Here is a 24,688-nt window from a genome sequence, read left to right as displayed (position 1 = left end):
ACAATTGCCCCTTTCAACTGCCTGATCTAATTTAGTATCTTTGGAAAGTGAATACAGCCATTTACTATGCGTTTTACCCGGCCATAGAAATGTCTCTGTGAATGCCAATTCATGCCGTACATAACTCCTAGAGGAGCCAAATGGCCGTTATTTTTTTTCCCACCAATTCTATTGAAAAGTTTGCACAATAGACATTGTTTGAGGGCCGTCTCCTCGGCAACTGCCATTGATGTCCGATCATACATCTCAGTCTGGATAATCCGTCCTGGTCTGATCACCCTTCATAAATAATCCATATCTGATCCAAAAGTAGATGAAGAATTATTCAAAAAGGATGTGTCAAGAAAGTATCAAGAAGTAACATCTTGTATCAGTCGTCGGTCGTGTTACTAACAGAGTCTCATGGTTGGAGAGGAATATTAATTGATACTTTGTAACCAGTTTGCCTGAAGAGCCGCGTTGTGTTCAGACTTGCACGAAGTCTCGTTCTGAAAGTGAGGATCGTTGCGTCCTTAAATTACACACCGTCGTTTTATGAGCTCTCTCTAATAGGAGCGTGAAAGCAGTATTTAGTGAAAGGGCTGAGCTTTGTGGAGCAGGTTGAATGCGCCCCTGGCCCATTGTCAAAGACCTATTCACATGGAGGCTTTAGCTGAATGGTGCAGTGATTAACATGGGAGACAGTATCTGCCGCGCTGCTGTTCAGAGCACAGGACGGGGCGGTATACTGAGGGAGAGGGGGGCGGTATACCGAGGAAGAGGGGGACGCAATGTGTAGGGAACGAAAATCAGAATCTATAGAGTAGAAATAGGTGTAGTATGGTCATCATGGGGATTGTAGTGCTCTTTGTATAAAGTGGAATACAATTATATTATGGTCTGGTTATGATGGGGGTTGTAGTGTTCTTTATGTATATATATATAAAGTATGATGTAATCAAATTATGGTTATGTTGGGGGTTGTAGTGCTCTATATTTAAAGTATTATAGCATTATATTATAGTCATGCTGGGGATTGTACTCTTCTATATGAACAGTTGTGGCCCAAAGTTTTGAGACGGAGACACATTTTGTTTTGCATCTTCAGTTTTTATATTGGCAGTTTGTGTTAACTCTAGATTGTTATGAAGAGCGGTCAGATAAATTGCCAACATTTCCAAAGTGATTGCAGTAATTTTCATGGCAAGCAATCACAAAAACCCCATTCAAAAAGAGTGGCATAGTGAAGAAGGCTTCAGGGCATCCAAGAAAGTCCAGCAAGTGCCAGGACCATCTCCCAAAGAGGATTTAGCTATGGGATCAGTTCAGTGCAGAGCTTACTCAGGAATGGCAGCAGGCAAGTGTCAGAGCTTGCTCAGAAATGGAAGCAGGCAGATGTCAGAGCTTGCTCAAAAATAGCAGCAGGCAGAGCTTGCTTGGGAATGGCAGCAGGCAGGTGTCAGCTTGCTGAGGAATGGCAGCAGGCAGGTGTCAGAGCTTGCTCCAGAATGGTAGCAGGCAGATGTCAGAGCTTGCTCAGAAATAGAAGCAGGTAGGTGTCAGAGCTTGCTCAGAAATAGCAGCAGGCAGAGCTTGCTCAGGAATAGCAGCAGGCAGGTGTCAGAGCTTGCTGAGGAATGGTAGCAGGCAGGTGTCCAAACTTCCTTAGGAATCGCAGCATTCAGGTGTCAGAGCTTGCTCAGGAATGGCAGCAGGTAGATGTCAGAGCTTTATCAGGAATGGCAGCAGGCAGGTGTCAGAGCTTTCTCAGGAATGGCAGCAGGCAGGTGTAAGAGTTTGCTCAGGAATGGCAGCAGGCAGGTGTCAGAGCTTGCTCAGGAATGGCAGCAGGCAGGTGTCAGAGCTTGCTCAGAAATGGAAGCAGGCAGGTGTCAGAGCTTGCTCAGAAAGGAAGCAGGCAGGTGGCAGAGCTTACTTAGGAATAGCAGCAGGCAGGTGTCAAAGCTTACTCAGGAATAGCAGCAGGCAGGTGTCAGTGCATCTGTGCACACAGTAAAGGATTTTGGAGGCTGCCAGATGTCAGTTAAGGCAGCAAAGAAGCCACTTCTCTCCAAGAAAAATCAAGGACAGACTGACATTCTGCAGGAAGTGCAGGGATTGGGCTAAGGAGGACTAGGGTAAAGTTTTTCTTCTGATGAAGCCACCTCCAGATTGTTTTCGAAATATGGAAGAATGATTTCCTGGAGAATCAAAGTTGAGCACTTCCATGAGTCCTGTGCCTGCCAACACTAAAGCATCCTGTGACCATTCATGTTTAGGGGGTTTTCATCCATGGAGAGGGCTCACACACAATTTTACCTAATAACGTTGCCATAAATAATGTAATCTTGACCTCCTCCAAGAGCAACTTCTCCCAGCAATCCAGGAACAATTTGGTGATGAAAAATACATGATAGAGACCATGTCACAAGGCAAAAGTGATAACTAAGTGGCTTAGGGCCCCGTCACACATAGCGACTCACCAGCGATCCCGACAATGATACCAACTTGTCAGGATCGCTGGTGTGTCGCTATGTGATCGCTGGTGAGCTGTCAAACAGGCAGCTTCACCAGCGATCAGGACCAGTGACGCCGATGCAGGAAGCTGGTAACTAAGGTACACAGAGGGTTTCTAAGCATCGCGCGCTACTTAGAAACCCGACGTTTACCTTGGTTACCAGCACGCTGGTCGTTCCTCTCCCGCCTGTCACAAGCAGCGATGCGTGCTGGCCAGCGGGAGACCAGCAACCTAAAAAAAAGTCCTGACCTTTCAGGAACGATCAGCGATAACCGGCAGGGGGGCTGATCGCTGTCACACACAGTGATCTCACAGGTGACATCGCTGTTGCATCACAAAACTTGTGACTCAGCAGCGATCTCGCTAGCGAGATCACTATGTGTGACGGGGCCTTTAGTGAGCAAAAAGGTTTGACATTTTAAATCCATGGCAAGATAACTCCCCAGATTTCCAACCTTTGATCAATCCTAAAAAAGGAATAAACAAAAACACAGAAATTGTGATAAACTCCAAGCACTGATTAGGTAAGACTAGGCGGTCATCAGTCAGGATTTGGCCCAGAAGTGGATATCCAGCTGCTGGGGTAAAGGGCAGAAGTCTGGAGAAATAAGAGTCAGCGCAAAAAATATTGAGTCTTTGTATAAAAACCAAGGTCGCCTACTTTGGACATATACGAAGAGAGCAATGATCATGGTTGGAAGTATAGAAGGAACAAAGTGAAGAGGAAGACCAGCGACCCGATGGCTTGATACTATCAAGATACCAACGGAAAAGACCCTAGTAGACCTATCTAGGTTTTCACAAGATCCATCTTCCTACAAATCATTCATCCATCAAGTCACCATGGCTGGAGATCGAGCTGAAGGTCTTTGAAAAAAAAAAATAGGAAAAACTCAAGAAAACACAAGAGTTTATTAGTTTAGGTTAATCTTTAAAATGAAGTGTAAAGCAGGAGAACGGTGGAAACTTTGAGCCTTGACTTTATCATGGAGCGGAGTCATAGAACTCTCTTTGAACCCGCTACACGTTGTTAATCCCTCTTTGTTTTTCTTTTAAGAAATTGCTTTTATTTCCTTCCCATGAAAAGGTTTCCTTGGAACAGTCTTGTGTTCTAGGATTTCGAGGCCTATTATGAACCACAGAGCCGCTGGCAAAGCTTGGTTTCTTCTCAAACATTTCACCAGTTCTGATCTTTGGGGTTCAAGTTCAGGATACAGAGCTCCGGGGTAAAAACAATGAGGCTTTTCAGGAGGACAGCAGCCGCTTGGCGTGAATGCAAAGTGATTTCTTTAGTGGAGAGCGCTGGGGAATGTGCAGAATACAGGAGTGTACCATTACAGACTGACGATTCTATTTGGATTTCTTCTCTCTGTTTCTGGTTTGATTTTCTTTAGTGGGAAACTCATTTGGAGAAAAGGAAAAAAAAAAAAATCTTCAGAAGTTTTTGTTTGTCTTAGAGGTGGAGTCCGGCATCCTGAATGCCCATAAATTAGCTGGGAATTGATCCTTCGTGTTTCATGTGAAGGAAGTGGCATCTCAGGGTTGAAGGAGCGATCACTTTACATCCATATAGTTTGGATTAAGTTATTTTTTATTTTTTTTCTTTCGCTCTCGTATTTTTCTATTTTTTTTTTTTTTTGCTGTCTCATTTTTAACATATAAAGTTTATTTATTTTTTGCAATTTTTTTTTTGTATATCCGATATAAATGATAACTCCATAAATGTTGCACAGAAAAATAAAATTGATTTTTTTTTTTTCTAGGAGCAAATATTTTTTTGTCGTTTACCACTTATACGCGTAAGATGAGAGTGGAAAATCCAACAAAAATATCAATAAAAAGTGCCAAACTGGTGTCGGCAAGCTGGGATACCACCAGGATAAAGACATTGGTTTTGTCCCTGTTTCTCCTGATGAAGAGGTTAAAAGTCTAATCGCCGTCCCCAGACACCATGATAAGGGCAACATAATTAGATACAATTGCAAAGTGCTTGGAAAGACAAGTAACTTTGTCATTTACCCTCTTCGTTCTCAAGAACAATGGGATTTTTAATTCTATAGTTTACTGCTCATTTTCTAGATCAATGGCCACCTCTGCAGTCTATCAGAAGTGGCCGGTCTCCCTGGTTAAGGAGCGCAAATTCACAAGGTCTTTGTTGTAGAGCTGGGGTCCCCAATCTGTGACTCGGGTCACCTTGTGATTCGTGGACCCATGATATGTGGCTTGTGCCTATCTGCCAGAAGGGCTAGCGATCAGCTATGAATAGAAGGCCTCCAGATAGTAACTGCTGTGAGTAGCCGCACACAGAACAGCAGATCTGGATGTGCAAGAGGGAAAAATCTGCTGAGCTGGAGATAGGTTCGTGTGTACATAAATGTGCATCCTAAGTTGGATTTTCCACCATGCAACCATTGCCCTCTTATCTCTTTAGATGGCTAGCTCTTGGGACCTTCATCCCCCATGGTCTTTACCCACTACACATACATGATCAATATTATCTACTGGTGTGATAAGAGATAAGCGTCTTCTCTCCTCCATGTTGTCATATCCTTCAGCTGGGTCTGCACATCATCATCGCATTACTGCGGTTTCTGATCCTTCAGGCCTCATTGTGTCCACCATAACGCTTGGGGTTTTATTTGCAGTTTTCCCACTCGCTCTGCCTCCAAAGACAATGGAGAGACAATCTGTCAGCACGCTCTTATCTGCAAACTCTGCTCACACACCAGATAGCAGCGACTCTGTAGAGGCTCTCAGGCATTAATGATTAGATGGTGCCAACTCAAGATGTTGGGTGCTAGAGAGAAAACATTGAGGCTGGAAAGAATGTATTTGATCCGGCGGATGGTTATAACAGGGAGCCCATGAGTTCTTGGAGATGAGCGTGCACTCACGGGAGCCATGCGTTATAATAGACAGATATTAAAGGGTGAACACAGCTATGTGCGCAATTACTCAACGTCACTTCATTCTCCATTGACAGAGCAAACAGAAGAACCAGGATACGTACTACAGAGGAATACACTCGGTGCTCCATGTAGTATATTAAATACTTGCTCTCCACGTTCAGTCTGTTTAATGACAGGCCTGACAAAGATTTAGAGAAACTAATTACCCTTTGCTTGTGGGAGGAGAAGGATCTTTAATTAACCCCCCAACCAAATACGCAAATGCACTCCTTCACTTCAGTTCTCACAGATATTTAGAAGTCAGCAACTCTTCCCCAGTCTAAAGCCCCCGTTACACACTGCGATATCGCTAGCAATATCGCTACATGTGATACTTACCTCCGACCGGCTCCCCCGCTGATTATCGCTGATCGCGCGAGATGGTCCTGGATCATTTCTCGTCTGGCGCTTCCTGTGGCGCCGACGAGCGACGCGTGGACGCCGGCGGGAGGACGTCAGGATCGCCGCGTCTGAAAGGTAAGTAGCGACCCCCGATCCCTGCTATGTCGCTGGTGAGATCTGCCTGTGTGGCAGCTCACTAGCGACCACTTAGCGATGCGGTGACATCACTGAGAATGCAGCCTATCCATCACTAGAGAGCAGTGACATCACTGAGAATGCCACCTATTCATCACTAGAGAGCAGTGACATCACTGAGAATGCAGCCTATCCATCACTAGAGAGCAGTGACATCACTGAGAATGCAGCCTATCCATCACTAGAGAGCAGTGACATCACTGAGAATGCAGCCTATTCATCACTAGAGAGCAGTGACATCACTGAGAATGCAGCCTATCCATCACTAGAGAGCAGTGACATCACTGAGAATGCAGCCTATCCATCACTAGAGAGCAGTGACATCACTGAGAATGCAGCCTATTCATCACTAGAGAGCAGTGACATCACTGAGAATGCAGCCTATCCATCACTAGAGAGCAGTGACATCACTGAGAATGCAGCCTATCCATCACTAGAGAGCGGTGACATCACTGAGAATGCAGCCTATCCATCACTAGAGAGCGGTGACATCACTGAGAATGCAGCCTATCCATCACTAGAGAGCGGTGATATCACTGAGAATGCAGCCTATCCATCACTAGAGAGCGGTGACATCACTGAGAATGCAGCCTATCCATCACTAGAGAGCGGTGACATCACTGAGAATGCAGCCTATCCATCACTAGAGAGCGGTGACATCACTGAGAATGCAGCCTATCCATCACTAGAGAGCGGTGACATCACTGAGAATGCAGCCTATCCATCACTAGAGAGCAGTGACATCACTGAGAATGCAGCCTATCCATCACTAGAGAGCAGTGACATCACTGAGAATGCAGCCTATCCATCACTAGAGAGCGGTGACATCACTGAGAATGCAGCCTATCCATCACTAGAGATCGGTGACATCACTGAGAATGCAGCCTATCCATCACTAGAGAGCAGTGACATCACTGAGAATACAGCCTATCCATCACTAGAGAGCAGTGACATCACTGAGAATGCAGCCTATCCATCACTAGAGAGCGGTGACATCACTGAGAATGCAGCCTATCCATCACTAGAGAGCAGTGACATCACTGAGAATGCAGCCTATCCATCACTAGAGAGCAGTGACATCACTGAGAATGCAGCCTATCCATCACTAGAGAGCGGTGACATCACTGAGAATGCAGCCTATCCATCACTAGAGAGCGGTGACATCACTGAGAATGCAGCCTATCCATCACTAGAGAGCAGTGACATCACTGAGAATGCAGCCTATCCATCACTAGAGAGCGGTGACATCACTGAGAATGCAGCCTATCCATCACTAGAGAGCAGTGACATCACTGAGAATGCAGCCTATCCATCACTAGAGAGCAGTGACATCACTGAGAATGCAGCCTATCCATCACTAGAGAGCGGTGACATCACTGAGAATGCAGCCTATCCATCACTAGAGAGCGGTGACATCACTGAGAATGCAGCCTATCCATCACTAGAGAGCAGTGACATCACTGAGAATGCAGCCTATCCATCACTAGAGAGCGGTGACATCACTGAGAATGCAGCCTATCCATCACTAGAGAGCAGTGACATCACTGAGAATACAGCCTATCCATCACTAGAGAGCGGTGACATCACTGAGAATGCAGCCTATCCATCACTAGAGAGCGGTGACATCACTGAGAATGCAGTCTATCCATCACTAGAGAGCGGTGACATCACTGAGAATGCAGCCTATCCATCACTAGAGAGCGGTGACATCACTGAGAATGCAGCCTATCCATCACTAGAGAGCGGTGACATCACTGAGAATGCAGCCTATCCATCACTAGAGAGCGGTGACATCACTGAGAATGCAGCCTATCCATCACTAGAGAGCGGTGACATCACTGAGAATGCAGCCTATCCATCACTAGAGAGCGGTGACATCACTGAGAATGCAGCCTATCCATCACTAGAGAGCAGTGACATCACTGAGAATACAGCCTATCCTTCACTAGAGAGCAGTGACATCACTGAGAATGCAGCCTTTCCATCACTAGAGAGCGGTGACATCACTGAGAATGCAGCCTATCCATCACTAGAGAGCAGTGACATCACTGAGAATGCAGCCTATCCATCACTAGAGAGCAGTGACATCACTGAGAATGCAGCCTATCCATCACTAGAGAGCGGTGACATCACTGAGAATGCAGCCTATCCATCACTAGAGAGCGGTGACATCACTGAGAATGCAGCCTATCCATCACTAGAGAGCAGTGACATCACTGAGAATGCAGCCTATCCATCACTAGAGAGCGGTGACATCACTGAGAATGCAGCCTATCCATCACTAGAGAGCGGTGACATCACTGAGAATGCAGCCTATCCATCACTAGAGAGCGGTGACATCACTGAGAATGCAGCCTATCCATCACTAGAGAGCAGTGACATCACTGAGAATGCAGCCTATCCATCACTAGAGAGCGGTGACATCACATTTCATCCACATTGAATATTTTACATTCACGCTGGGAATAGTAACGCCTGCGAGCAGTAGTCGCCTCCATCCTTCTGTAGGTAAAGCCTCTGCCTCATAATTACATAATTACAGTCACCGGTTGGACACTACCAGTCTTACTTGCTCTCCTGATTAAATCGTTTTCCATGCTGCGGTGATTGTTGACTGCCCACCCCCCACCTTAACCCTTGATGATGCTTGGCCGGAAAAGCCACATATAATTACCAGTTCCCCCCTCTTCCTGCTCTGAGCCGCGGCCAATTCCTTCTTTTTTATTAGGTGCCGCTGTTTTCTTGTCTTTCAGGATCTTGAGGAATTACCTTATAGAAAATCATCACATCCCCCGTTGGTAAAGTTGTTGCTCCCAGATTAATTGGAGCGTTCAGTGGAGCGGTGACTAATGCATGCCAGTGTCTGATTATCCCTGCTGCAGAATCAGGACCCTGAAACGTGACCGTCTGTAGGTCTGTCTGGGGATGAGAGTTTTCCATGTTCGCCTGTAAGCACCTGAGCTGGATACAGTTACTTCCAATCATCCATTTCTGCTGCACTTTAGCCAAGTTTTCCAATTTACTCCACAGCTGTAAGTTCCCGGCTTCTCCATCCACTTGCAATTTGGACCTTGATACAATTGCCCCAGTATGTGAGAAGGGCAGTGACAAGAGTTCTCAGAGTCACAAGACGGTACTTAAAAGGGTAAACCAAAATCCGTCATCTCTTACCTGGCGTAAATGCCGCAGTTCTCCTGAATCCGACGATGTTTTTCTTTTGTTTCTGTGCCTTTCCGTTCCTGAGATACAGCCTCATCTTCCCTGTATATAAATATAGCCTTGTTAGCCAACGGGGCGTGATCCTCAATCAGACGGCCCCGAAAAGTGTTTATTACACCCAATTGGCTAACAAGGCTAGATTCACATATAGAGAGAAGGGGCCATATCTCGGGAAAGGAGAGGCGCTGGAACAAAAGAAAAACTACGCCGGATTCAGGAGAACGGCGGCGGTGGCCCCGTGTAATAAAAAAAGTCCTATATAAAGAAGAATTCTTAAAGGGATTGTCTATTTTGAATAATCAGTTTGTAGGTAGACATTATAGACTTGTGTGCCATGGTCGTCCCCAAATGATGAACACCTCATTAGCTGCTTAAAATAAAAAAAAAATCCTTTATTTCTTGTTTGAGGAGGTCACTATGTACATATATATACTGTATATACTGCATCACACCACCTTCTGATTGGCTGCATATTATCCAACCAATCAGCAGTCACCTGCCCGCCCTTTCCCAACTTACCCACCCTCCAGGGGCATAACTATGATGGCTGCAGGGTTTGCAGCTCACCCGTCACTGGAGCCGGGGAGGGTTAGAAAAGGTTCATTTGGCCCATAGGAGAAGAGCAATACTATTAAAGACCAGCGCCAGGTTAGGGGCCTGATGGAGATTTAGCATTGGGGCCTTCAATCTTCAAGCTCCACCACTGCATCCTTCCTACTACTGCAGAAGGTTCCTTGGCACTTTAGGAATGACTTTCTTAAGATCCTGAGCACTCATCATGGACACATGGAAATAAATGTGCCATTTGTAATAGTGCACGTCCTTTTAAGAAATGGGTGCATTCTTCGTATAATGAGGCATTTTTGCAACAATTCTTCATTTTTTAATATGTAAAGCAGGTTCCCTATAGAGGACACATTTGTCACAAGCAAACCCCGAAGGCGTGAACAGAAGAATGGACGCTTCCCTCTGCGGCCATGGCGGGACGGTGCGGCGGAGCGCTCTCTGTAGCGGACATTCAGCTGATCCGTCTGATTTCTATTCCAGGACAGTGCGGACATTGTGCCCAGATCTGGGGAATCTCACGTTTCTTTTCTTCTCCTATGGCTGTGGAGATTAACCTGTTCACTCCTGGTGGGCACTGGACCGGCGGCACAGTTAGGAGGACAAGGGGGGGCACACAATGCCTCCTTCATAGCCGGCCCCTTTGTCTTTCTGGGAGTAGGAGAGTGGTGAATGAGGTCAGCGGCTCAGTCACCATCATAGTGAAACCCCCCCTCCGTGGGAATTGAAAAGACTCCCTCGTCACCATGTGATCCCCAGAAACCTGCGTGCCACAACACAAAGACGCGGGATTTAGTGCGGCAGGAATGCTATTCAGGCCAGGTGATGGAGCAAATGTACGGACAATGAGCCCGGTGTGAACGCTCCGCTATTCCCGGCCAGGGAACATGCTCCGCACATTAACTGATTGTCGGAGACGCTGAGGATCGTGGGGCAGGATCACTCTCATCTAATGAGCAATTTAGTTATGAAATTCATTAGGGAAAAAAAAAAAAAGATTATTTATTTTTGTGTGCAGCTAGATATCAGTACAAGGTAAAGTTACTTCTAAGAATGATCTGTCTATCGATCTATTATCTATTTATCTATTATCTGTCTTTCATCAATCTATCTATTATGTATCTATCTATTATCTATCTATCTATATAATTGCCTTAAATTGTCCATCATCCACTTCTGTCTGGATGTCCCCGAATCCCACAATCCACTGCGCCGCACCGGAAGTACGCCGACCGCCATTTTGGAACACCCAATTGATGCCGCTGCGATTTCAAGCGCCGCTGCGATCCCGGCCGCTGCTTGGATCCCAGCCGCCACTCAGATCCCAGCTGCCGCTCGGACCAGGCCGCCGCTGCGATCACGAGGCTGTGAAAGGGGTGTAACGAGGGGATATAACGAGAGGGGTATAATGAGAGGGTGTAATGAGGGGGGAGTAATGAGAGGGATGCCGCCGCCGGACCCTCGCCAGGACCCAACGCCTGACTACACGCACCGGATTCTGCCGCTGCCTGCCCACCCATCTCCGTGCAGTCACAGCCGGCAGGAAAGACCGCGGCTTGAGGCCTGTGCTGGAGATTGGGTGCGGCCACCCTCTGGTGGCGCCACACACCATCTCCAGCACAGGCCGCAGGAATCATAGAATCATAGAATCGTAGAGTTGGAAGGGACCTCCTGGGCCATCTGGTCCAACCCCCTGCTCAAAGCAGGATTCTCTAAATCATCCCAGTCAGATGTCTGTCCAGCCTCTGTTTGAAGACTTCCATTGAAGGAGAACTCACCACTTCTCGTGGCAGCCTGTTCCACTCATTGATCACTCTAACTGTCAAAAAGTTTTTTCTAATATCTAATCTGTGTCTCTTCCCATTCAGTTTCATCCCATTGCTTCTAGTCTTTCCTTGTGCAAATGAGAATAAAGTTGATCCTTCTACAATGTGACAGCCCTTTAGATATTTGTAGACAGCTATTAAGTCTCCTCTCAGTCTTCTCTTTTGCAAACTAAACATTCCCAAATCCTGCAACCTTTCCTCATAAGACAGGGTTTGCAGACCGGTCACCATTCTGGTCGCTCTTTTCTGAACTTGCTCCAGTTTGTTGATGTCTTTTTTAAAATGTGGTGCCCAAAACTGGACACAATATTCCAGATGAGGTCTGACCAAAGAGGAGTAGAGGGAAATAATGACTTCACGTGATCTAGACTGTATTCTTCTGTTAATACATCCTAGAATTGCATTTGCCTTTTTTGCTGCTGCATCACACTGTTGACTCATATTCAGTCTGTGATCTATTAGTATACCCAAGTCTTTTTCACATGTGCTGTTGCTTAGCCCTATTCCTCCCATTCTGTATATGCTTTTTTCATTTTTATTGCCCAGATGTAGTACTTTGCATTTCTCCCTGTTAAAAACCATTCTGTTAGTTGCTGCCCACTTCTCCAGTTTATTTAAATCTTTTTGAATCCTCTCTCTCTCTTCTCTAGTATTAGCTATCCCTCCTAGCTTTGTGTCATCAGCAAATTTAATCAGTTTACCCTCAATTCCTTCATCTAAATCGTTGATAAAGATGTTGAACAATACAGGGCCCAGGACAGAGCCCTGTGGTACCCCACTTGAGACATTCTTCCAACTGGATGTGCAGCCATTTACGACCACTCTTTGGGTCCGATCACTAAGCCAGTTATGAATCCACCTAACAGTTGCCTTGTCCATTCCATACTTAGTCATTTTTTCAATAAGGATTGTATGAGAGACTTTGTCAAATGCTTTGCTGAAGTCAAGATATACTATATCTACAGCATTTCCTTGATCCACCCAATCAGTGATACCGTCATAGAAGGAAATTAAGTTAGTCTGACATGACTTATTAGTTAGGACACAGTCTTTCCTGCCGGTTGTGACTGCACGGAGGTGGGTGGCCCGCCACCCCAGCGCCATAAAGCTGCCCCCATTGTGATGTCACTGCCCTCCCGATGAGATAGCATCGGGCACACATCTAGTCTATTACGTATGTATCTATGATGGTTTCCATACACTTACTGTTTTACCGATAGAGTGCGATCTGACTATCAGATGAAACTCTGGCTCGTTGCGACACAATCAGCCATGTTCCCAGCCCCATAGAATAACATGTGGATGAGAGCGATGCGATGTTTTGTCGGATCGCACTCGGACCCAAGATATGGTCGTCTGCACAAGCCTTTAATCGCAGACTATGGCAGCCATGCCGATGGCCTCAGGCCGGAGATCAGTGGTAAAGAAAATGTAGAACCTGCGGAATATTTCGGTGATGAAATTGTCTATCAGACTAATCTCAGGGGTCGTCTACAGACACAGAAGTGATGGAAAGTCTAATAGTCCAAATACATAAACTTAGGAAACACCTTATAATACCTCCCTAAAAAAAAAGTGATTAGTGGATTTTTGGAGGGGCTCTTAATATTTCCGTTCCTCGCCGGTATTTTCATGCACATTCATAGCCGCGCGCTGTTTGTGCAGGTGGCAGCTGTCGACACTGAAGAGAGATTTCCAGATCCACAATAGATACATTGACAGAGCCGGCGGCTGGAGCTCGGCCGCGACGCACAAGATACATAAATTTGCTGCTTTATGGCCGCATCCTGGGATTCTGCTGAATCGGATATTCCATTAAGCGACCATTCACCGAACGACGGCAACGGCAGGAACCCAGTGTTTACTATGATTGCCTTTTACGAGATTCAGAAATGTCGTTACTGCGGCGGAAATCGCCCATTAAAGCCGCGGCGTACAATCCCGCACTGTCCGTAAATTGGCTACTGAGGCTAAAGTGCCGTTAAATAACCTTTTATTTCTCTCGCACTGTTTTGCCTTAAAATGACGGTGAGTCAATAAATCCTAAATGCATTTCCGTTAAAATCAAAAATTTCCTGAATCTGATTCTAGAAAAGCTGGGTGATGACCAATATAGTGACCCGGTGGTCTCCGCGATATGGAGGCCAAAATTTACAAACTAGGCTGGTATCCATCCCCTCCTAAGGCTGCTGTTCTATCCATCCTCCATACTATACACTGCAGCATTGATCTCAGATTTTCTGCTTTGAATAAACACAAGATGACACAAGCTCTTCAATTGCAAATCTGTGTATTCTTATCTATCTATTTATCTATTATCTATCCGTCATCCTTCTATCCCTACATCCTTTTATCCATCCTTCCTTCCATCCATCCATCCATCCATTCATTCTTCCATCCATCCATCTATCCATCCTTCCTTCTTTCCTTCCATCCATCCATCATTCCTTCATTACTTCTTTCTTTCCTTCCTTCCTTCTATCTATCCATCCATTCTTCCTTCCATCCGTCTAACCATGTAGCTGTAGAAGGGGGTTGTATCAGTGGCTACTGTATCTTGCCAGATTTGATAGTATCTGCCCTGAAATTATCTTTCTTAGAATTTTTAGGATGTTCCTTTTTTGGGGTGAGGTCAGATTAGTTTTCTTAAATTTGTATCAAGTCAGTCATTAAGTGGAACTAATAGTAATCTCTGAATGTATCTCCTCTGTTTCCTTCCTCCCTTATATTCTCTCTCCAGCTTTCCTGGCATTGTCACTATTTTGGTGGAGTCTTCCGAATATGAGGTACCTACTGCCTGGAAAAATTGAGAGAAGATTTGGGCAAATGCCAGTAGAGAAGGGGCACAGGTGGTTAAGGGGAAGGAAGGCTCAGTCTTGGTCTGAGGAACAAATAGAATCTTTTAAAAGTTTGTTTATTTACTTTTATTTGTTGTGACTTTGGAATGATACATTGTAACACTTTACTATTTACCTAACACGATACAAAGATACATCTTTCCTGGCATTATTCTATATGCTTCTACACACAGAGGTATATTCCATAATACACTGAATACAGGCGCACGGATCGGGATCTGGACCACGCTCCATCCGGTTCACATGAAGCTGGAATGTTACAAGAAGCCGAAGATCCCAGTATAAGATTATTCACTATCTGCTATTTTCCCAGGGAATTCAGAACATAAGAGTCATCGCTGGACATGAAAATAACGAAGATGTCCTGGCTGTAGAGGCGTCTTATGGATCAGTATGTGGGGCAGTAATGTACTGCGAACAGATGCGGGCTGTCATATACGTCAAAAAGAAGATATTTAGCAAAAATATCTATGACTGCACATTTGCTCTTTACATCTGAATCGAGTGGTTTAATGGAGGATAGATAATGGATAGATGATAGATAATAGATAGATGATAGATAGATAATGGATAGATGATAGATAGATAATAGATAGATGATAGATAATAGATAGATAATAGATAGATAATAGATAGATAATGGATAGATGATAGATAATAGATAGATAATAGATAGATGATAGATAATGGATAGATGATAGATAGATAATAGATAGATGATAGATAATAGATAGATAATGGATAGATGATAGATAGATGATAGATAGATAATGGATAGATGATTGATAGATAGATGATAGATAGATATACAGTATAATGGATAGACAGAAGCAGCAGCCATAGACGTCAGGACGAAGCCCGCTGAACTAGGTAAGTACAGGCAGCTGAACACATGAAGTCGCTAATAGACCCCACAAATCACTTCCCGTATACTATAAGCGGTGGTAGCGGAGAATGGACATTTCGGACGTGTGCACACAGACATCATTTCTACATAAACGTTACAGCTTCAAAGCTCTCCGGCAGAGTATAAGACGTTCACTCTCAGCCACTTTGGCCACTAGCCAAATTCAATAATTTGAGCCTCTATTACAGCACAAATGAGGTTTACAGCCCCCCAGCCCGCCCCAGCACCAGTAGCCCTGAACTGCTTAAAATAGCACCCAAGTCACAAGCGTGCAATCATAATATTTATAATGTGCGCTTACCTCGCGGATCACATGGCTCACCGGCTCCTGCACAGACCTGGCAGGGTGGGTTCTTTTTTTTCTTTTTTAATTTTTTCTTTTTCCTTTCTAGTCATTGGCCTGGTGCCTAAAATTAAACAGCTACTAAATATTAAAGAGAAATTTCCAAGCTCCGTCATCAGCCCGGCGAGCCTTGTCATGTGGAGATTAGACTGAAAGTGACTTTATGGCTCTTATACGTTGGGCTGGAAATAAATGGCTCCTTGTGCATTAGGAATGAAAGATATTGCATCTGTAGTTCATCTGGATAACCTGTAATGTAAAGCGGTGTATATATGGGGGGGCTGGATGTTCAGGGGGTCCCCAATGCAAAATCTCCAACAGGCCCCCCAACTATCACAGGTCTTTAATAGTAATAGTCTTTTCAGAAGGATTAAAGGGATATTTTCTTTCCCCCTATTCTCCAGGGCTTGCATTCCCCCCTCCCCCGCAATTATTGTGGGTGGGCACATCTAGAGTTGGTCTGAATAGTCGGGTATTTCTTTAGGGGTGCATCAGCAGAGGGTCAGTGGAAGTATTATTTATTTGGAAAATTTGAAAACCTGCCTTGATTTACTGGGAAACTGTCATCAGAGTGCACCCCTCCCCCTATCCCACCCAAAACCACTTATAAAGTCAAGTACCTCTGGTAAAGAAAGCTCCATAATCTAAGAATTTACATTTTTATCGATATGCAAATGAGGTCATAAGTGCTTTCGGCGCCACTGAGCATTTCCCGAGCCCGTGCCTCTGAATATTTAGTCATAGCATCATACAATGTTAGAGTTGGAAGGGACCTCCTGGGTCATCTGGTCCAAACCCCTGCTCAATGCAGGATTCAGTAAACCATCTCAAACAGATGTCTGTCCAGCCTCTGTGTGAAGACTTCCATTGAAGGAGAACTCACCACCTCTCGTGGCAGCCTGTTCCACTCATTGATCACCCTCACTTTCTTTTTTAAGATGTGGTGCCTAGAACTGGACACAGTATTCCAGATGAGGCCTAACCAAGGAGTAGTGGAGGGGGATAATTACTTCACGTGATCTAGACTCTATGCTTCTGTTAATACATCCTAGAACTGTTTGCCTTTTTTGCGGCTGCATCACACTGTTGACTCATGTTCAGTCTGTGATCCATTAGTATACCCAAGTCCTTTTCACACGTGCTGTTGCTTAGTCCTATTCTTCCCATTCTATAGATTTAATTTTAAATTTTCTTACCCAGATATAGACTCTTGCATTTTTCCCTCTTAAATACCATACTATTAAGGCCCTTTTACATTTAGCGATGCACCAGCGATCCGACCAGCGATCCCACCCGGTCAGGATCGCTGGTGCATCGCTAAATGATCGCTAGTGAGCTTTCATACAGAAAGACCTCACAGCGATTCAGCAGCGACGCAGCGCACGATACTTACCATTCACACACAGCGATCCTGCGTCCTCCCGCCCGCCTCCACGCATCGCTGGAAGTCTCAGCAGGAAGCGCCCGACGAGAAATGGAGCCGGACATTCTCGCGCGATCAGCGATGGACAGCGGGGGAGCCGGTCGCTGGTAAGTATCACACATAGCGATATCGCTAGCAATATCGCTATAACGTCACAAAACCAGTGACGTTTTAGCGATATTGCTAGCGATATCGCTTAGTGTAAAACCCCCTTTAGTCATAGCCCATTGTTCAAGCTTATCTAGATCCTCCTGAATCCTTTCTCTGTCTTCTCTAGTGTTAGCTATCCGTCCTAGCTTTGCATCATCTGCAAATTTGATTAGTTTACCTTCAGTTCTCTTATCTAGATCATTGTTGCATCTCACTCAGTTGATTGATTGATTAATTGATTGACAGCTCACTGACTGTGTGACGTAAAGTACAGAATTAATAAAGGAAATCTCGCACTAATCAAGCAAAGTTGGGAGGTGCAAGAAACGGGAGTTGAGCTGAGGATGCAGAGGTCTTGGGAAGGGCTCCGTCACGATCACAAAACGTGTTTAGTTCATAGAGGATGAACTGTAAACTGTAGCAAAAACTTGGCTGTGAGAAGTTTTTGATCAGGATGATGTTTCAAATGCTTCTCGTGATTAAGACTTTGCATTTACTGAGGGCAGGCAGAGCTCTTCTAAATAGGCTACTTATCACTTCACTTCCGCTTTTTTTGGCACTTTATTATCTTTTTATTCATGTACCTTTTTGGTTTACACTTACCTGTCCTATCTGTAATGTCTGTTATTTGCACTGGTTTTCGGACGAATGTGCTGCTATGCGTACCTCCTATTTGTATGTAAGTTGTAATGGAAACGAGGGTAGCCCATGTGTAGATTGCATACATGTCACATGCGTGAATTTCCTGCCTGCCTGCCTGCTCAAAATGCTGTTTAAAAGTGGGCACTGACCATATCAAGGTATACCCTTGAAAAAGCATAAGGCGAAATGAGTTTCAGGGTGTGTCCTCCTGGAAAAGCATAAGGCGAAACGAGTCTCAGGGTGTGTCCTCTTGAAAAAGCATAAGGCGAAACGAGTCTCAGGGTGTGTCCCCTTGAAAAAGCGTAAGGTGAAACGCTTTTAGAGATTATCTGCTGTGCAATTTTTCAATGCCGTACTGTAAAGGTTTTATATATTACCACGTTCTATATAAATATACAGAGTTTTGTAACTCCTGTATTTGGTTTATATAAAATATTTCATGTGTCGACTAAATATATGTGTCTTGTATTTCCTTCTGTGTGATTTATTTTTTTAGATGTTTCTAATAAAAGTAGCATTTTTAATTTACGGTATGTGAGGTCCATTATTTGTAGATTATTTTTATGCGATTGCATGCGTACACTGTAACAAACCCTCTGCTGTGAGAATACTTTGAGATCAGGGTGATGGTTCAGAATATTTGCATTCACTGATGGCAAGCAGAGTTCTTGTAAAAAAAAATATCAAACAGATTGCAGAAGTTTTCTCTAGGTTGTAGGGACGGGAGCCAGTGAATGGCTGCAGGGGGCTCACATGCTGAATGATTTTAAATAAAGAAATGGAGGGGCGTCAGCGCTGGAATGGGGAGGAGGAGAGGTGAACGGGGTGTTTGTTTTTTAATTTTTTTATTTGCAGCTATTTGAAGAAAAATTGGGAATGCTGAATTATCCCTCTAAGCTCTAAAATTGGAAAATTCCTTTAATTGCACCATTCCTGAGCCCGAAAATAAGTCAATGATTGTGTCTTCCACACGTCCCCTCTGCATCTGAAAACACTTAACCTCTTCAGTCCTCATCCCTTCCAGTAACAAAAGGATTAAATGGTCCCCCCCCCAAAATACCAGAACATGTGCAAAGTTTGTCACGTGCGACCGTTTTCCAGGGATTAAGCGGTTAACGTTCCCTTTTTTTATTTTCCACCTTCCCCGGAGCAACATGTGTTTTGCAGATTTGTCATGTGCGAGCCATTTGCAGAAGAAACCCGTGTGTAAAATAATAGTAATGACACAAAGCCACGTAATGCGAGTCCCGCAGACCTGGGCCCCGGACGCTGCGTCTTCCTCGTGCAATCGGATTGGTTGGATCTGGTCTGCGCTAAAGCGTCCCCCTCCAGTTCGGGCTGCTCCCACTTTACAGACTCGGGCCTCTCTGCGAACGCTTGGCACGCATGGCCCGTCTCCTGGCCAAGTTGGCCGACTTCTAAAATGTTTAGGTAGTGAAATAGAGATGAGCCTGGTTTATATAAGATGTTTTGCTGCTTTCCTTCCAGGTGCTGAAGGGCCGCTCTGTCTGCAGGAGAAAGACACGACTGTGTGCAGCCGCTCGCCTTTGTTTATTGTGCAATGTGTCAGAGGAGTAATGCCTTTCTTAAAGGGATAAGAAAAACATGGCTGCCTTTTTTTTCTCTTTTCTTCCCCTAAACACTGCCACCCCTGTCCACAGGCTGTGTGTGGTACTGCAGCTCAGCCTCATTCCTTTTAATAGCGCTAAGCTGCAATACAAGACACAGCCTGTAGGTAGGAGTGGCGCTGTTCCTAGAAAAAAAAAGATAAAACCGCCATATTTTTCTCATTCTGTGCAACCCCTGTAGGGGTAAAGTGCAACATTGTTGCAACATTATCATGTTTACTGTAAAGTATCTGTTTTCCCAGAACTGTAGGATTTTTGATATTCCAGCGTGCAGCAGCCCACGCTTTACATTTGCTTTATATTATTTGGTTGGAAGAAGAATAAAGAAAAAACGCGGTGGTAATATCTACCGCCATTGTCATTTATTATCCTGTTGCTCCACTTCTCAGTATGTTTTTACTCTTGTGCAGATTTTTTCTATTTGCTTCCATTGTGTTTTCTTCTCCAATCACATCCAGAGCTGCATTCACTATCCTGCCAGTAATGTTCCAAAACGTAACGCATCGGAGAGTTTTGTGTAGCATAACAACCAGTAAGGGGCAGTGGAGAGTTGAAACCTTTTGCTATTCTGAGGCAGCAAAACTGTGAATGTAGCTTTGGATGTGATTGGAGTAAAAAAAAAAAAAAAAAAGAGCCATAGATCTCAATAATAATTTATTAATAGTGGAGCTTAATTGCACCAGTGCTTTGTAATATTTGTGACGTTTTACTGTTTGTCCTAACAGCCTGCGCCCCGGCAGTCGTGACCAACTGTACATCTGCCATCTTGCCCTACCAGAGGGGCTTTTTCTGCAGTGATCAAAGCATCAGACATGAGATTAAGAGAAGCACAATATCAGTCCCGTTGCTTCTCGCACTGGCGTCGCTGGTGGCGCTGTTTACTGTAAGTGACATGTGGCGCAGGAGCCGGGCCCCGCGGAGCCCTTGCCATCCCCCTTCCATAGTAATGGTGGCGCTCTGCTCGCCATCCTTACCCCTGGGAGGTCCCGCTTGGCTCCGCGCCGCCCGCCCTGTGCATTCATCTTGTGTATTATATTGTGCATTGACCATATTTCCCATTTTTTTGTGTTTTCTCTCTCCTCGCTCTATGGCTAGCCGCCCTCCCTTTCCTGATAATTGAAACTAACAGAATCCAACCGTACCGGCGGGGGTTTTACTGTAACGATGAAAGCATCCGGTACCCCAACAAATCGGGAGAGACAATTAATGACGCTGTGCTCTCTGCTGCTGGCATTCTTATTTCCATCCTTGCTGTAAGTTTGCAAACTGTCAATCCCCAAAATCTATTCTGTTTTTATTTTCCATTTATTGCTGTGGGCTTCCGGAGCGGCTGATGAGAGTTCTTAACCTCCGGGCCACATGGGGGGAGCCGCAAGAAATGCTGTCTCCCCTCTTCTTGGACCCCTTCTTTAATTGGGATCGATCCCTGATTAGAAACCTTGAGACCTACTTAAAGGGAATCTGTCACCTCAAATTGGCGGGCTATGTAAATGCCCTGTATCCGGTCCGATGGGCGGTGTTTCGTCTTCTTTCTTCCACCCGATCCTTCCCCGATGTCCGCAATATTTTCGGGAATTTGAGTAGGTGTCCTCCATAGTTTGCGCGTGCGCAATCCAATCTTGCCTCGCCCATGCGCAGTAATGCTTTTTGGCTTTGCCCGCAGTTGGGCAAAAGCATACTGCGCATGTGCGAGGCAAGATTGCATTGCGCACGCGCGAACTATGGAAGAGAACTACTCAAATTCCCGAAAATATTGCGGACAGCGGGGAAGGATGGGGTGGAGGAAAGAAGACAATATACCGCCCATCGGACCGGACACAGGGCATTTACATAGCCCGCCAATTTGAGGTGACAGATTCCCTTTAACTCTTTGGGTGCAGTTTCCCTTTATTTTTTGATACATTGTTGCAAAATGTATTGATAATAGAAAAAGGGCGGAGCTGACAACCCAACAGTCACTACTACTAAAAAAAAAGTGGTTGTCGCCATTATAAATACTATCGTGTGAGAGTTGGTATATGAGTAAATATGAAATTTAAGGGGTAGAGTGGTCCTTAAATACCATTATTGGTTGGAATGCTCCATATTTATTATCAGAGGAGGAAATGATCACTTATGCACTAGGTAGGTGATATCGTTCTGAGCTCTGGGACTCCCTCCAATTCCAAGATTAGGGATCCATGCCCAATTTGGATGCATGTGTTCATTGTCAGTGGCAGCCGGGTACTGCAGTCTAATAGAGAGTGAATAGACCAGTGCACAATATCGCTCCTTTCAGGCATTTCTGATAGGCGGGGGGTCCCAGCAGTGTTATCCCACCTATTGGTAAGGTATAGCTAGCTCTAACTAAGTAGATAACCCCTTTAAATTTGAAGTTCATCCAAAAAAATAAAAATTCAGTGAGCCCAAGAAGGTTAAGAACTCTCCAGCTAAATATTCTGTACCAATTCTGTTTATTGAATATCTAAAATAATGCTTAATTTCGCAAAGCTTTGTGGTGCTGAATCAAATCACCTGCAAAGACATAGAGTAAAAAGATCAAATTGTTTCTTCCTGCAGCCACCACTGGAGGGAGCTCACGAGCTTATTGCATACATTGAGCCCAGTTCTAGAACTGTTTGCAGTGAGCTCCCTCTAGTGGCGGCTTCTGGCAGCAAGAATTGTATCTTAGTCTATGATTCCGCAGGGGATTTGGAGTTCTGTATCAGATAAATTTAGCTCAGATCCCTATGATGATTTATTTTGAAAACCAACATCTATTACCACGCAGCCATTTCTCATCCAGACATATCCACAAATTACAGTTCATCTCAGAGTTCAGGGTGATTTTTTTTTCTTCTCTCATTTCTTGAAGCAATTACTATTATTGGAGTTTTATGTGGATCTGGTTTTAATTACTACTGATTTATTCTAAGTTATCTCTGCTTTTGCATCGGTGTTGGGAAAATCTTTTGCTTTTCTTCCATATGCGGATTAATTCTGATGCCCCACACTAGAGCTTTCTTTATAGAAGATGGCGCTCCAGGGACAGAGGTCGTGGATTTAGCACAATCTCCCTCTGTGTCTGGCACATTGTCCGTGCATCCATCTTCCACTCTGTGATTATAGGTCCTGTAGGTGTCGCCTTATGGTCACTGATACGTTTTATGTATCCAGGTGTTAGGCATATAAGGATTATTTCCCTGTAACAGGTAACGTATATCCTAATAATACATGTTGCCTTGTTTTATAATGATCTGAAATGACTTCTTGTCTCCTACTCTATTCACAGCCAGAGCTGCATTTACAATTCTTTTGTGCTTATGACATCTGAAACATTAGATTGCAGGAGGTAAGGGAGGAGGAAACCTGCAGAATCACGAGTGCAGCTCTGGGTGTGGCTAGACTATAAATAGTTGCAAAGTTTTTGCAAAGTTTCTTAACTTTTTTTTTTATAAATTCAGTTTATTTAGGTTGATATCTAGTTGAGAACACTGAGCCTAAACTTTACAGGGAAGGTGTCATTAGAAAATGACTCATTGTTCAAATGTAGCCTTTAAAGGGAATCTGTCCACCCCCACATTATTTATATGCGCGTGTAATTTTTCCAAAGACAAGTCCAGCAATCCCTTTACATGGTCATTCAAAATCAGCATTTTAATTGATAGGCAAATGAGACTAAAGAGCTATGGTAGATCTGAAGCCTCCGTCACTCCAGCTCTATTCCCTGCCCTGTGTTGCCGGCTCCTGCTTTAGCGCTGGCTCCTTTGCCTGAAGTCACACAGCATAGAGACTGTCAGACAAGCAGGAGGAGCCTGTGCTGGGTGGGAAATAGAGCTGGTGGTGTGACAGAGGCTTCAGATCTACCTTACCTCTTCAGTCTCATATGCATATCAGTTAAAACACAGATTTCTTAGTAACAGATGAACAGACTGGACATGTACATGTATTGCTAGATTTTTCATTGAAAGATCTACAGGCACCTATAAATACGGTAGTTTTAGGGGGGTGAAATTCCTTTTAAATACATTATTTTATTATTATTATTATTATTATTATTATTATTTTAATTAAAGGTTCATATTGACCCCTGCAGCTATTTTAGACTCATATTTCCAATTCTATGCAAAAGATTTTTTCAGAGTCTCATTATCATCACAGGCAGTATTACAATGATCGATAACACCTCTGAGCACAGATGATAACACAGGATCCACCAATCTCAATAGCCATGTCACAGCTCACCTGCTCCACCCTCCCTTCACCTTAACTTTGCACATGCTCATTATATGCTTCAGTACAAAAGATAGGATCAGAATCAGTTTATTGCTGCTGCTAATGTACGTGTGCTTTTCCTGAAATAACATATAGTTAAAGGTCTAAAAAAAAAAGTCCCAATGGCCATATTTCTGTTTTGTTTTTTTAAATGAAAACCTGATTAAAACATTTTCTGATGACACATTCCCTTTAAATATAAGGCACATTTAAATGATAGACTATTCAGAATAAATAGGTTTTGGGGTTACCGATCTGTTTATCCAGCATCTTGACCACTCTCCGTAGTCTCCAAGAACTCGGAGCTCTAGTACAATAATGCTGGGCCCTTGAAGTTGTGGCCCTCGCAGGCTCCCTGATGATATTATTGGGTGGTGACATCTCAGGAAGGAATCGTGACCTGCTTGATGCCACCAGCTTACACAATTTGTAGTTGGGGCTATTAAGTTAATTAAGTTATTAAGTCATTAACAGAAAAAGTAACAAGTGAAGCATTTCAGTGAACATCTCATTATGTAATAACCATAATAACAACATGATTGACAAGATGCAAGATTAATTACAGAAGCGACATCCAATAACCTAAAGGTTACAATGATCAGGGGGCCTCATGATGCAACCACCTCTGTAACCGTCAGACTAATAAGACTAATAGGACCCTTTGGCCCATGGTAGAAGATCAAAATTATTAAATTATTAAAATCCCGTGGTAGTTAGAGATTTTGCATTTGGGGCCCAATAAGCTTCAAGTTACACCATTGCCCACATTGATCATACCCACCTTACTGACCTCTAGACTCTTGATTTACATAGGTTGAATTACTATATTGCTTTCTAGAAGAAATGTTGCCTTTTTTTTGCATTCCCTGATATAACTAAATAAGGGACTGTG

At 44.2% G+C, this 24,688-nt stretch overlaps 1 protein-coding gene across 2 annotated transcripts in view; it reads left to right on the top strand.

Annotated features, from left to right (window-relative positions):
* Positions 1 to 24,688, top strand: part of PLPP3 (phospholipid phosphatase 3) — a 58,478-nt gene that overhangs the window by 12,171 nt on the left and 21,619 nt on the right. Inside the window, exon 2 of one of the 2 annotated variants that reach the window (XM_073544549.1) lies at positions 20,268 to 20,425. In XM_073544549.1, coding sequence (XP_073400650.1) covers positions 20,268 to 20,425 — 158 coding nt within the window. Of the gene's footprint in view, positions 1 to 20,267; positions 20,426 to 20,637; positions 20,796 to 24,688 lie in introns of both variants that reach the window. The other variant, XM_073544548.1, reaches the window with a different exon arrangement.

Source organism: Dendrobates tinctorius, unplaced genomic scaffold, assembly GCF_039654945.1.
Source record: "Dendrobates tinctorius isolate UK_male_01 unplaced genomic scaffold, ASM3965494v1 ptg000138l, whole genome shotgun sequence".
Taxonomy (NCBI): domain Eukaryota; kingdom Metazoa; phylum Chordata; class Amphibia; order Anura; family Dendrobatidae; genus Dendrobates; species Dendrobates tinctorius.
The sequence above is the reverse complement of the archived record's forward strand: the minus strand, read 5'-3'. Positions and strand labels throughout refer to the sequence as shown.